This window comes from Numida meleagris, chromosome 3, assembly GCF_002078875.1.
Source record: "Numida meleagris isolate 19003 breed g44 Domestic line chromosome 3, NumMel1.0, whole genome shotgun sequence".
Lineage (NCBI taxonomy): Eukaryota > Metazoa > Chordata > Aves > Galliformes > Numididae > Numida > Numida meleagris.
The window spans coordinates 46,867,002-46,882,391 of NC_034411.1; the positions used below are offsets into that span (position 1 = coordinate 46,867,002).

The 15,390-nt window shown below is 38.6% G+C and overlaps 1 protein-coding gene across 2 annotated transcripts in view; it reads right to left on the reverse strand.

The window, feature by feature from the left end:
• Positions 1-15,390, reverse strand: part of EPM2A (EPM2A, laforin glucan phosphatase) — a 53,484-nt gene that overhangs the window by 27,676 nt on the left and 10,418 nt on the right. For both annotated transcript variants that reach the window (XM_021390270.1, XM_021390269.1), the window contains one exon: positions 2,998-3,172. In XM_021390270.1, the coding sequence (XP_021245945.1) occupies positions 2,998-3,172 (175 nt within the window). The remainder of the gene's footprint in view (positions 1-2,997; positions 3,173-15,390) is intronic.

Sequence of the window (15,390 nt, forward strand, 5' to 3'; positions counted from 1 at the left end):
TCTGCAGAAACAGTGCTGAAGTGACCCATTTTTACAGATTTTCTGAAGCCATCTTCTCCCAAAAAAGATGACAATAACTCTTATTTGGAAAATTACTGTGTCCTAAATTAACTCTTCTGCCCTTATTGCATTAATATCTAACATGAAAGAGAAAGGGACTGTTATTTTTTCTGAATCAGATTTAAGTGATGTGTGCCATTACATTTCCAATGCAAGTGAACACTAACACTACCGAGGTATCACTCACATCTCTGTAACTGTGGGTGAACTCAATTTTGCACTTAAAAGACTTCAAATTCTAGTCTGCTTAAAATGCACCATACCCTCTCCAACCTGAATGATCAACATAACTGAGATCTCAAAGAGTAAGTTCAAATATAAGTTTACTCATTTATGAGTGAATACATATATATCATTAAAATAAACACGATTCCTCAAAGCTGTCAGCCTCAGCATTATTCAGAATGACTTCTGACAACATCTTATACTGCTACATCTCATTTAAAATTTAAGCACATGTTTTTTGAAGAAACAAGGTGGTAGTGAAGCTAAGAACAACCACTTTTAATCGTTGTGATTAGACAGATGACAAGCAGAATCATTTCAGCAGCTCATGTCGGAGTTCATTTTGATGGAGATAAACCTTCCTCTCCAGCTGATTTGCACATGGCAATCCTGTTCAGTGTAACAGATCAGTGCCAATGTAGGTGCTCATGACAAAAGTCTTCCCTGATAACAAACTTCTTTCCAACTGCCACTGCTTACAGCTGATGGAATTACTCAGAATTCATGCTCCTAAAGATCCCCATGGTACAGGTACCTTATAACATCGGAAAATAGAATCTCAGATGGAACTAAGACCAGATCATACAGTGAGCTTTCAGGTTTAGAGGCAAAGGAACTCATTCTTTGGTTTTGTTTGCTTACATGTTGTTTTTTTCCCTGTTTTGTTGATGCTAATATCCACAGTAACCACTGTAAAAAATAAATGAACTTTCATCAGCTCACTTTAACTGCTCTAACAACAAAAAAATTAACTAGCCAGTAGCACTGGGCTGCTTTGTTGTAACCATTGGAAGTGTGAATCTGTCCCCAGCTGATAATAATTAAAAAGTCATTTAAGGCTGCATATCTTCAAAGTATTAATAATTACGCAACAGCACTGTTACAGCATATGCTCACTTAATAAAGCTTAAGGATATGAGATAAGAATTACTTACTGAAGCTCTATATATAATGCTGTCTTGCAATGGAGATATGTGTATGTGAGAGGGAAACAGAGGAGGAGATCCTCACTGGGAAATGACTACCTAATACGGAACATTTTCTCAAAATATTCTTTAGTGCAACCTGCAGGTTTTTACCTCATTTTGGAAACATATAGGCATGCAGATAAGGCAGTATTAAATGGATCACTGCTGCCTCCGGAAAGGAAGATAAGTTAGCCTTTGGTGCTTAAGTATTCTCTTTCTGACAGCTGTTCTTCTTTCTCCCAGACTTCCTCTGCCAAGTGAAGATTATTTGGGATTGACAAGTTTCTGTTTTGGAGGAAACAAGATCATTTATCTGATAGGATGCTGGAAATGGGTGCTTAAGATACAGATAACACTCTGCCAGGAGTAATACACAGCTTGAGGGAGTCTCCGGGAAACAGTACCGAGTCACATGCATAGCTGCGTATGCCTAGAAGTGTTTATGAAATCTGTAATATTCCAAAAGATACCAAGGGAAAAAAAATATTTCCCTCATTCGCTGCAACTCTCATGAGAAAAAAATTCTGCTTCCTGCATTCTGTCAGAGTTCAGACAAAACAGCAGAAAGAGGAGACAAGACAGTGAAGCTAGAGTAGCCAAAAGACTAATCCAGAGAAATTCACACAAAGGAATGCCAAGACCCAGGGCAAGTACACACTTTGACTTCTTCAAACAACAGGTAATCCTTTAGGATCATTAACTGATCTGTAGCCAACATCAGCTACACATGCCATATCAGGGTTGCCATTGATGCAACCACTGTCAATCAAAATCTCTTGCCACATCCACAACTGCAGACAGAGACAAAATTACAAACGGTCCCCAAGTCCTTGGTACACCCTGACAGCCACCAGTGCTAATGCTGCTGCTCTAAACACAACCTCTGCTTTATGTGCAGCCCCAAAGGGTGTATACTGTCTTCAATTTAAGCATGGCTGGCTCCTACTTCAGGCCAGCAGGCTTCACTGGTGAGTCATCAGTGAGGCATGTCAGACTCTTTTTCAGTGCATGCTTTGGAGGTCTCTTTATCTTCTCATTCTGCTTTCCCTCACAAAGCAGCAGTGGCTCTAGCAGCACTTCTTGAGCCCAGTACTTCAAAGACGAGCTACCATTACAGAAACCCAAGCTTCCACAGGTCTTCTAGACACAAAAGGCTGTGGGAATCAGCTGGACTGTACAGAACTCCAGGGAAGCACACACATTTTAAGACATCCTTAAATTTTAGCTTATTTTTGTTTTATGAAAAGAGACTGCATACACTACGTTTGAGACGCAGAAGTGACCTATTAGAGCTGTCACTAAATGTCATTGCTTTCACACATAAGCCATAATATGACATCCTAAAGATACATATATTTTTTCCACCAAATGATGTACTTCAGCAAAATAATCCCCAATACAAACACAATGGGTATGTATTATATAGATGCATATTTACAAACAACTGAAAACGAGAGTTCCTCATAGATTTATCCATAAATTACTGATAAACATTTTCTTACGTGATGCAACTAACAGTTCCTCTACAGGTTAGCTACAGGTGTCCCTGAGCACAGAATCTCACCTTTTTGTTGCGAAAACATGGTATCTAATTGCAAAAAGGTGTTTAATCTTTGTTCAGATTTTCTAAGGAACTCCTGCATACTTATTTCCATTCATCACTTCTAATTCAAAGTTTTCTGATGTCACGTTGATTCCCTGTTTCACTACTTGACACTAGATAAGTCTCAGACCTGTCTTTTACCTTGAGTAATGGATAGCTTGATGTCCTGCAATATTAAAATAGAAGTCAGTTGTATGTTTCATCTCATCAGTGTGTCCAGAGACTTCAATCCAGTGTGCTATCGGGAGGCAGTAAACTCCATCGACTATGTTGTTCTGGTTGTAAACACAACTTCGATCATGATGGGGCCCATTACCTAGAACAGAAGAAAGGACAGTGTAGGCTGTGTATCCAGAAAATTTTCTGAAAGATGTAAAACTGAGTATTTAAGGCAAGAAGTGGTGTTTGCTGCCTGTTTAGACTGCATTTCTAGAACACATGATTAACATCAGAAATAACTGGAACACAAGTATGGCCTCAAAACAAATGTTCAACATTACAATCAATTGTTGTGAATGAATTAAAGATAACATTAGAGCTCATCAGGTTCCCAAAGAGTGAACTGTGGCACTTAGAATTTCAAGAATAATTAATTTCATTTACGTTCCTTATCTGATGTTTGATAATATTTGACCTCAGCATTTAACATTTCTGCTGTGTGACCTCTCTCTCTCCAGGATTCAGCTTTCTGTGATTCAGGGTCTAGCTCTGATGCAGAGCAGCTTCATAACCCCGCCTCAGACTTCTAAGGAAATTGCTAAGCTATGAGACAGACCTTGGAGAAAATACACAGCACAGCCATGCAAGATAAGAAAGGTACAAGTGCAAAAGAAGGTAGGGCTGTCAACACTGGAACAGTTACCATACAAGAATTCAAGAGGAAGAACATCTACATCGAATGGTATAAAATCTCACAGGAAGAAAGTAAGCAGGTGGAAGACAGGAACTTAGAAGCACTGAAGCACTTTCCTCCAGGCTCTGCCCGGCCAGCAAAGACTCTGCAACTATCCTCTTGGGGATCACAAGCGTACTAATGCCTACCCTAGAAGCCCGTTACATCCTACTCGTCTTTTACGTTTGCTAACCAATAAACAATTGCTTTGTACTCTTTGGAGTCTCACTGTATACAGGAAAAGTTCCCCAAGGTGATCCAGAGAGAGACTGTTACACCTGTTTCAACAAGTGAGCACTATTACCTTAAATGATCTTGTGTAAAGTAAGACATTTTTATTACAGTTATCCACTATCTACTATCCATTACCCCTCTGACTTATCTTACATCAAGCCTGAGCTTTATTACAGGCAACCAATTTTTAATACCATGCCACAGTAAGCAAACTAAAATTAATAGGTTCATGCCAGTAATGAAAAGGTTATCTAGCCTCCAAAAATCCAGCACATATATACTCTTCCTCCTCTATTTTTACAGACTTATTGTAATGCTCATTACCATGAAGGAATTATCGTGCCGATTAAAAGTGACCTAGTCTAAGGCTTGCTTTTAATGTAAACCCTCTCCACTCATACATTATTAATAACGTTAGAACATTTTGGAGTAAAATGATGCCTGCAGGAATGCCTTCAATATCATGTAAACGCTTCCAAGCATCATTCATAAGAAATTTCCTTAAGAGCATTTTAGGAGATGTATTAATGCAACGATTAGAGAATAAGACAAACATTTAATAATGAAGCTGAAACAAACTGCTTATTTCCAGATGCAATACCGCATGCTTTATCATATTGTGAAATACTATTATTTACCAACTAAGAAAAAGATAATACTAGGCAGAAGACCATTTTCCCTTTCTATACTGTTGAACCCATATGCAAAGGTATGGCAAAGCTCTTGATAATTAAGGTGACAAGGATCAGTATATAGCTCCTGAAACTATGAGTCGCATCATTTTATTTTTATCTTATATTTATAATGGTGTACATATACTACATTTAAACAATGTTTTAAGACAGCGGTATACATCAACAAATACAACAGCACAACAAAACCTATGGATGTTTCTAGTACTTAACTGACTTCATCCATTCAGTAAAATCTTTACAGCTGCAAACAGAACATCTTGCCTTCCCTGTTTTATACTCTGACAGCCGCCTGTAGCAATGCACATCATCATGGCCCGGCCCAGGCAGCACAAGGCTGTGCCTGATCCTGGTTGCTACCAGCCTGCAGCCACATGTCCTGGCTCGGCCTTGGTTTGTCCCCAGGGAGGTGCCTAGTGCCAGGGCTAACCCAGTGCCCTGCTCCTGCTGGGGTGGTGGGATGGGCACAGGCTGCCGGCCCCACAGATATCCCCCTTCACTGCTCACACTTGTTTCTCCTTTCCCATCAGGGTTTTGCATGAATTTTTGCAATCAAACCACATTCTTTCCCTCTTAATTTCTCCTTTCCCCAGTATGCTAGTAGGCCCCAGAAGACAATTAAGTCTTCTCACTCTTTAGATTTGCGATCACAACTGCATCACTACATACCTTACAGCTGCCCATTTCCAGTTGCTTTTCCTCAGGTTCAAGTACTACTATTTGCCAGTTCTACAGTCCATCCTCCTCCTCCTTCAGCTTCAATTCCTGGCTCTTTTCCTCCTCCTTTCTTCTCTACCATCTGCTCTCTGAAATGGCAGTAGCCTCCATGCCTTGTAATCTTTTCACCTTCACCATCATTCATCTCCTTATCTAGCCTACAGCTATGCACACAGCAAAGCCAGGAGTAAATTGCCACAATAGACATTTGCCTCATTTGTTCCCTAAACAGATTTTGTCGTTCTCGTTCTTAAAAGCTCCCCCCTCTAACGCTTATTTATCACTGTTGATTCTTCTGCACCACTCAACCTCTCTTTCCCGCTGTGGCCTACAGTCAAACAAGAATCTCTGTGTTTCCGTTTTCATTTTAACACTTGAGTGAGCAATAACAACTTGTATTCATAGCACTTTTCGTGAGAATTACATAGCTCTTACTTCTCTTAATGTTACATAGTGATCTACAAATTAACACCTCTCTTACTGAAATATGATGGCTGTGAAACAATATGTATGAATACAAAAACAAATACAGCAAGATGATTTCAGACAGGAAGAGAAGAGGACAATAACATTTAAAAGAATATTACTATTGGGAAGGAAAAAAAAAGGACCATAGGGAATTGTTTATAACACTAAATGCTAAACTCCTCTTCCAAGAGTCATCAGATGCAATTCTCAGCACAAGTGACAAGATTTCAGTACCCAGTTAATATCCTAAAGAACCTACTTCCCACACACGTGTTTTCTGCCACCACTTGCTCCACAACATGCAGTCAAGCAACAAGTTTTTTAAAAAGTGAACAATGTTTTATCAGTTTACATTATGCACCTCCTAGCAGAGTTTGCCATAGGAAAACTAATTGTTCACAGTACTAATTGTACTGTGAAACAACAATGCAAGGAACAGGTTTTTTTATGTACAGCCACACTACAGATTTGGAGGAGAAATGTAAAATGGTAATTTAGGGTTGCTATAAAAGGGACAAAGATTGAATTCTCTTAACTTTTATCTCATAAAGTCATTTAATACAAAAATAAAAGCCATCCAATTAAAACAGCTTTTATTCAAATTATCTGATCATAAACAGTTCCTTAAATAGAAAACAATTAGGACCACTTACATTTTTTGTTACACATTCTATTATATATCTGCAGAACACATACAAGTATGAAAATAGGCACAGCCTGGGAAATGAGTAGAAAACATTAACTACGCAACCTTCAGTTCTTCCTTCTCCAGCCCTGTTTTTATAAACTGTTCCTCATGAGTCTGCTTGGTCTGAAGCAAGGTGCCTCAACCTCATGGTACACTCAGGCAAAACATGCCTTAGTCTCAGCTTATCCCCTGACAGAGCAAGCTCCTTGCACCTCATTTGTGAGAAAATTACTCAACTCTGTCACTTCCAGACTCCAAAGACCACTCAGAACCACAGGAAGAGTTTGTGCAAAGAATAAAATAGCTGCCAGAGGCAGGATAAAACTTTGGTACTGCGTGTGAAATACTTACTCTCCCCTCTCCTGCCGTTACAGGCCAAACAAATTATTTTCTGGATTTGATTAGTTGCAGCACGTTACTTTCCCAGGCCACAAGTAACAGAACCAAAAGACCATCACTTCCTTGCTCTTGCCCAGAGTTGTTTGTCTTAACAGTATGGTTGGTTAGGAGCTTTCTGGTTTGGGAGGAAACAAATCATGACGAGGGCGATGGTACCAAGCTTAGCAGAATTTGAATCTTCTTAGTGCACTGAGAATGCGCTGCTGCGCTTTTTAACTTCTTACCTTCTGCTTAAGCAGCAAAGAGAAAAGTGGCCAGGGCAGAAAGAAGTGCCATGAGACTACTCACACGCAGAGTCTAGACATGAGCTCATGACTGAAGCTGCTCATATCCACATCAACTTCCTATTCTGCTTAACCCCTCCATTTGTCCTACCCCACACGTCCCAATTATCTGAAGTCCCAGCTCACATTAGATCTTCTAAGTGACTTCACTAAGTCAGTCAGCAGCATTCCACACAGAAATGGTACGTGCAGCACAAAGTATTATTTACTCACTTCTCAAAGCATTTCATAAAGTCAGTAATCTACACAGAAGGCCTACTGCTGAAATTTAGTCTCTGTATCTGAAGCTCAAATATACAATGCAATACAAGCTGGGAAAGCTATCCTGATCACTCTGGGCAACCTCACCTGTCAGAGTATGTCTGGGCCTTCTTTCTTTCTGTGGCCTAGCACAAAGAAAGGAGGCCCTGGGTTTAACTCGCTGCAATCCAATATAATTCCAGGTCTGCAAGTGCTTATCACATCTTTACAAGCAATAAATTGGGCACCACTGGCCAGTCCCGTGTAGAGACTGATCATATAGGGGACTATGCATACCAATTACAAACTGGGTACTCTAGACTTCACTCTGTTAGGCGGTTAACACTTTGAAGCATACTGGTGCTGAGCATAACTGCATAATGCAAAATCCTCAGGTGGGATACGAGGCAAAAACTCCCTATGACTCCAGCAGCCTCCAAGAGTGAAAAATCATCACAGCTCTCACTTAAACGCCCTGCTCAGGCCGAGCACTACAGAACCTCTTGTTATTCAGTCACATGGGCATTCCTAATTAAAGGACAAGTGCAACTCAGAAAATATAGGACCTAGTTTAAATGATAGGGTAGCACTCTTTTTCTTTCAGTAAGGTCCAGAATGATTTTGTTTGAATTCCAATTTTGTGACTCTTCACAGAAAAAGTGAAGAAAGAGAAAGGAAAAACAAGTTTCTAGGGGTTAAATTATTAAGTCCTATTGGTTTTGTAACCTTCTTGTTGCTCTTTCTGCTGCTGATAGGTGCTCAGTGGAATCCGCTAACCTAGGGGATTACTCAAGAACAAAGTAATCAGCAGCCATGCTTACAGGTCAAGCTTCACAGAGTGCTCTTTTGAAATCTGCACAACTGCACATATGGCTTCTGGTTTAATGCATGTGAAGGATGATAAAAGTGCTATACAAAGGAAGCAGGCTGTACAAACAAACTAAATTTTATTATTATCATTTTAATTTTAAAAAAGTCTCCCACGTAGCTGAAAAACAGCACTGGCAAAAGACCAAAGCACGAATAAAACCAAGGAAAAACAAAAGAACATATAAGAAAAAGATGTCCAAAGATCAAGGACTAGAAAAAGATCAGCAGGAACCAGAAGAGGATTGTCTGAGATTTGAACCAACGACATACAGTAACAGAATACAAAGAAAAGTTTCCAGATTCTATCTTATTACAGCTATGCTGCAGATATGAAAAAAGTATAATGCAACACACTGCCAACAGTATATTCATCTTCATAAAACTGCACACAGACTGTATCATGATTTGGAAGAGTCACACTGGTAAAATTACCAGCTTGATTTTAAAAGATAACAAACAAAATCTAAGACAACAAAATTTCTCAACACCATTAAGTGTCCTGAAGAAAAACACATGAATGAATGAAGAAAACATATGATTAACTCTTCCACTGTCACTGCAGAGCTCTTTACAGCAAAGCCATTTCAAATATTGTCTAGCCACAGTTCTGCTAGCTACCAGCTTGTTGTGTTGCTACTCGGTAAAAGTTTTAATTTTTATTTTTTATGATGTGAAGGAAGTGGGTATGAAGAAACTACAGGGCACTGACTGGCTGTAGAAGTACTGTGTATCTTATTCTTGTCTTAGACAGATCCTAAACCACATGACTTCTTTTTCCAAACTTCCAGAGCCCAAAAAGGTCAGCATACTTCTCAGTTCAGCGCTAGCTTTGAAAAACCACAGCTACTTAGATGACTTTGGATACACACATTAGCTTCAATGGCAACGAACAAATCCAAAAAGAAAGCAGTCAGGCCAATTTTAAGATAACTTTCAAGTCAGTAAGAGCAAAAACGTACTCTTTTAATCTTCATCATAAATTTTGCATGAACTAGGAGGCTTACACACACTGAATCAAATTTTTAAGTATGCTTAAATACTACAAATAATTACATTTGAAATATTAAACTAACTCCTTTAACAAGGTAAATGAATACCCTGAGTTCATGCTTAGAAATTCTCCTGGAAGAGTCTAATAACATCATAAGCACTATAAACATTCTCAGAGTGGGGAAATGGAGAGAAATTAAGGAAATGAAGTTGTTTTTTTTTTTCTTACAATAAAGCAATGAGAACTAAAGGAAACACTGAAAAACTTCTGAAATGAAGAATTTAATAGCCTAAGTATTTGCTACCTTCTTTACTTTTCATATCTACATGACAGTGGAAAAAATCCTCAAGTTCTATTTTGGATTGATTCTTACAATTATTTGAATGAGCAGCTGTGCAATGTCATTATCAGACATTATTGCAACTGGACTTCCAGCACTACACTTGCAATATTCAAATTTACTTATCCTTTACAGCAGATTCTGCCATGAAAGTCCCTCCACTGCCCGCTGGAATGATATTCAACCTTTCATGTCTGGAAATACGATCTGTCTCAATCCCACCAAGTCTGAATTGCTATTAACTGCTAAAAACCATATATATGGGAAGCTGAATTTCCCTCATTGGAATTTATCTAGGTCAGATATTTCAGCAGCCTGAGTCTGTCAGAGACCCTTAGACAGAAGTCCCACCTTTCCAGAATCTAAGCAAAGCCCCTTCATGGCTGGCCTTTATTTTTACATCTCAGACAAATACTGCCAAATAACACATTTGAATTCTGTATGTCACATACTAATCTTTACTTGCATGCTTAATACAAGTATAGCAACTCTGCTTTTTAATGCCTTGTCTGTTGTCACTAATCTATCTTTCCTTTAGTTGCAGAAAACAGTACGTATATTTCTTGTATTGCTTAAATACGTAATAGTGCTCAAGAGAAAATTGTTAATTTGCCACACTAGCTCACTAACTCCCTGTTCATGCCTGGTTTGCTTTTCAGAAATGTTTCTTTGCATGTGCTAACCCCCTAAAAGTATCCAAAAAGCAGAAGACCATTTCATGGCAAGTTTATTTTCTGTGAGACTAAAAGCATGCTGAATCAGTCTCTCATTTCACAGGACTGATATACATAACCTACAAAATAAGTTTTAAATCTTATTAAAACCCAGATTTAACTCCAGATTTTTTTAGTCTATTAGCCTACTCCTAAAAGCATTCTTTTTATAGATTTTAATTATGCCAAAATTATAAATAAATGGTCTACAAGAAAGCCCTCTTCAGCACTTAAAGCTGTTTATCAATAGTAATTATTTTTTTTTAAGCAGAGATGAGAAAATAAAAACTTTCTAAGGCAACTTTCAAAAACATCTGTTTTATTTCTCTAAGTCTGCTCAAGCACAGGTGTTTCACAGTGGGAGCTGCTGCTATACTAAGGACGTTTAGCCAAATGTCCAGTCTGATGATATAGATAAGCCACAGAAAAGCAACTCAAAGGGAATTCTGATCATGAAACAAATGTTCTTCTCAGATGGTGGAAATAAGAATTAAATAAATGCAATGATAGAATAATGGACGATAATAACAAAATACATTATGCAGAAGTGTTACAAACTGCTTTGAAACTCTATATGGTATTGTATTATTGTTTGCTACCTTATACCAAACCAGAAAAGATCACTAAACTATAGGCAGGAAACAAGCTACTTTGAAACTGTAACCATGGCAAAATCTTAAGCAAAAGATTATCCCAGTTACCTTTCTTTCTACTGCTCAGTGCTTCTCACCATTGAAAATAAACAGAAGGGGGAATGATTGTTCATGAGGGTGGATAGCAATAGGACAAGGGGGAATGGTTTTGAACTCAGACAGGGGAGATTTAGGTTGGATATTAGGAGGAAGTTTTTCACACAGAGGGTGGTGACGCACTGGAACAGGTTGCCCAGGGAGGTTGTGGATGCCCCATCCCTGGAGGCATTCAAGGCCAGACTGGACGTGGCTCTGGGCAGCCTGGTCTAGTGGTTGGCGACCCTGCACTCAGCAGGGGGGTTGAAACTCGATGATCTTTGAGGTCCTTTTCAACCCAGGCTATTCTATGATTCTGTGAAATAAATTCTTGACCCATACTGAATGCTGCTGTCTCTTACAGGTGAGGGCAAGGAGTGAAGTGAGGGACAACAATAATGGTAAGTGAGGTATTTGCATAAACAATACATTTATTTTAATTTTACCATTATAATCACAAATGTCTAATAGCCTTTCACAGCAGTCAGAGCTGTCCTGCAATTATCACTGTAGGTAGGAAATGACACATATCCATCCAATTCATGTGCACAGATTTGGCAAATACCACTGCACATTCTTATTTTCACTCTTCTAATTTTGCAGTTTCTTGAGCAACTCTCCATTGCCTTATACATCTCTGTGCTCAGCTTAAGTTGCTTAATGCTGACACACAGACAGAAAGGAAGAAAAATCTTGTTACTAATCATGTCATTATATGCGTTGAGAGAGCTGGAGAACAAAACACCAGGAGCTATTGTACTTTGTATGCAAAAGTTTCTCTTCATTCACAATGGTGTATTCAGAAGTAGATTTCAAAATTGTTCGGTTTTACTCATAACAAAGTTTCCTCACATCCGAAAGGTGCTAGAGCATCTAGCATAGTGCAGGAAGCAACAGACCCACATGAACAAAATGCACACTCTACACAATTATTCAGCTATCAACATCCTACTGCACTCTTTGTTCCTTCCTAGACATTATCTTCTTAAGAACAAGACTAGAGTGGAGGAAGGAAATAAAACCCTACATTATTTTCAAAAGTGGAACAGATGATGCTAAACTAAATACTGATGAGATTTGTGAGCAGTTGCGAGAAGCAGTCACTGGCTAAACACAGGTAAAACGGCGACACCCAGTGGGAGCAATACTGCATAAAACAGCTCCACTAAAAGGACTGAAACAGCGTTAACCGAGAAGTAAGACAGGTTCAGGTTGTCACTCTAAAAAATGAATTAGTACTTACTTAAAAATAACTTGCCTATTTTTATAAGCTGCTGGACTAAGCTGTAAGAACAGCTGCTGTGAAGAGTTCTGCCATTTCCAGGAAAGTCCCAGCGGACCCTAACTTCTGCTCTGCGCTGCTCAGGGGCAGCACTGCGGGTCTTGCCCCAGGACAGTTAACATAGCTCCTGCAGCACCAAGCTGAGCAGGCAGATCCAGCCATCTAAGAAGGCATCTAAGAAATTACTTGCAGAAAGAAGAGCACAGTGTTAAAAATAAATAAATAAATAAATAAATAGAAGTGAGGTACAATGTGTCCAAAGAGAGAAAAGTTTATAACAAGATAGTCTCTAATGGAAACATGTATCAAAGTGCATTTCCTTATAGCCTACTCCTTAGTTGCTTAATTCTTAGAATAAAATAGTAGAATAAAATAGCTTACCCAACAAATTGGTTTTTTCCACTTTATCTGGAAAATGAGTAGCCAAAGTCAAAATAAAGAGAGGCTACAAAGCCACTGAGCCACAATCCCCTGGAGGGGATCATACCAAGGTCAACATAATGAGTCACAGGTCGCTCCTAAATTGAACCATGTTTTGGGTATCCAAGAAATCACAGAGAACAACAATGACAGGTGAATGCAAACAAGATGTTTTCTTTTCTCCTCTCTCCCCAAAATTAGTGATTATTTTTTTTTTTTTGTAAGGAAGTGCCCTGTTCAGGTACACAAATTCCTAGAATCCAGGTTTATTGTGCTCCTAAGCCTTAACCAGTACTACTGTATCATCTGTCAAGATTCAAGCAAGTACTCACTACATCAAACTAACAGTTACATGAACATGGATCAGAATCTTAAAATATCAGCTTGTATTTCTATGTGTATTTTGCTCTTCTCAAAAGCTAAGGTGCCAAGAGACCACATTGCATCATCTCAAAACAGTTTGGGGCATACCCTTAGTATCTCCTGTGTTGTTTTACGGAACATTTATCTTGCACAGTACCTACAGTTAATTTGGACCACAGAAAAAGGAGGGGAGTAGGAAAAAAAAACAACAAACACTGTTAGTGTTCAAGCATTAACTCATAAAAATAAATGAATAAATTAGCGTTCAAGCATTAAGTCACAAGAATAAGCTCCATCTTGTATTTATTTGGTTTTGATATTAGGCACAATATACTTGTACTTTCCAAATTGAAAGAGGTGTATAAATCCAGTTCTGAAAAAATCTACATCAAAAACAGAGTACAGAAAGACAGAAAGGCTGTAGCTGAAAAGAAGAGAGTATGGGCATTCCTTTACTTTTCTAATGGGTAAAACTCTTCCAGATTCTGACGCTCAACATCATCACTTGGTTTTCTACAAATACAGCAGCACACTTAATCTTCCTGAATTTCAGGCCCTTCAGCTGAACTCACTGCAGGTAAGCAAAGTATCATTCCCAAAGAAACATTATTTGGACCACAGCACACCCGGGAATCACTATTTGAGCCAATGGCTTTATGGCACAGGCCCCAGGTACAGACCAGTGTCAGCTGTCATCACCCTGGGACAGCTTCCTCTCCCACCTCATCCTCCCACAGAGGGGAATCAGTTCCCTCAAGATGCAGGAGACAAGACAGCAACCCTCCCACTGGCCAAGCCTGAGCAGGCAGCTTCCAATCAGGCCATCTGACAAAACCCAAAAGCCACAGAACACCGGCCCACAGCTTTGACTCTTCTAGTCCACAAATATCCTCATTTGTCTTTTCAGTTTTCCCATTACACTGAATGCTGTGAGGATGAACCAAATTTATACTCAAAACATATGATGCTATAATATTATTTAAAAAAAAAAGGCATACTTAATATGTAGTGGGATTCTCATAATTATATTAATTTCTTTTACAAGAAGAACACAATTTTCTTAAGTACAGCACTTTTTCATGACTTGCCTTATTCCACATCCATAGCTGGACAGGAGTTTCTCTGGTTACATATGAAAGCCCCAACATACCTCACAATCACGTCTTCAAAAATGCAGATGTTCTATTTAAAAAAAAAATTATAATCTTTTCAAACTGTGATTTTTACAACAAAAACCAGGCAAGATCCAAACCTGTTTTTCCAGCTACAGCTCAATAAGACCATTAAAACACATGGCATGAGCGTTATCTATCTCTTTATTTTAATCAGATAGAAAAACGTTAAGCTCCCTTCACGCGATATATGAAGAACAATAAATTTCAGGATATAAGCAAACAGGGTTTTTTTTGTAAATAACAACTTTGGAAAAGTGGTTGATATGAATGAGAAATTAAAAAAAGAAAACTCTCTGGATTTGGATGATATTCCAGTTTATTTTCTAACGTTCTAGCTAAGCAGAGAACTCAAACAGCTGAGCATTTACAATGACGAGAACAAAATTCCACACAGTTTAATTCAAAGACTGTGTTAACAGCACCACTGCAAACAGAATCTACTGCACTTGCTAAATGCACTGCTAGATGTGGACAACCACCTTGAGGTAACAACAGTTCTGAACTAGACAGTAGCCACCACCTTACAATTACAGGTTCTCTACAATCCGGAATACTTTTTAAAAATATATATCATTTCTATATTCTGTGTGGTGAAGACCTCCTTATATACCAATATCATTGGCACGTTACGTAGAACTTGGCACCTTCCAAAAAAATAAAAATAAACCCAATTCTGCTTCCTAGGACAGATGTAAAGATTTTTATTTCTTATATTCACTTTCCCTGCATGTCTGCAAAAGAAAAACATGATTAAAATGCTTTTTAAGGCACAATATACTGTTTATTGTAACTAGTAAATAAAACTATTACTAGTAGATGACATAAATAGTGCTTGAAGATGTAAATTTTATGTACCCAGAACAAACTCAATAGTTATGATGATATCCAGGTTTTAGCCTCTGACAGAATCATAGAATCATTTGAGCGGGAAGAGACCCTTAAAGGCCATCTGGTCCAACTGCCCTGCAATAAACAGGGACACCTACAGCTTGATCAGATTGCTTAGAGCCCCATCCAGCCTGACCTTGAGTGTTTCCA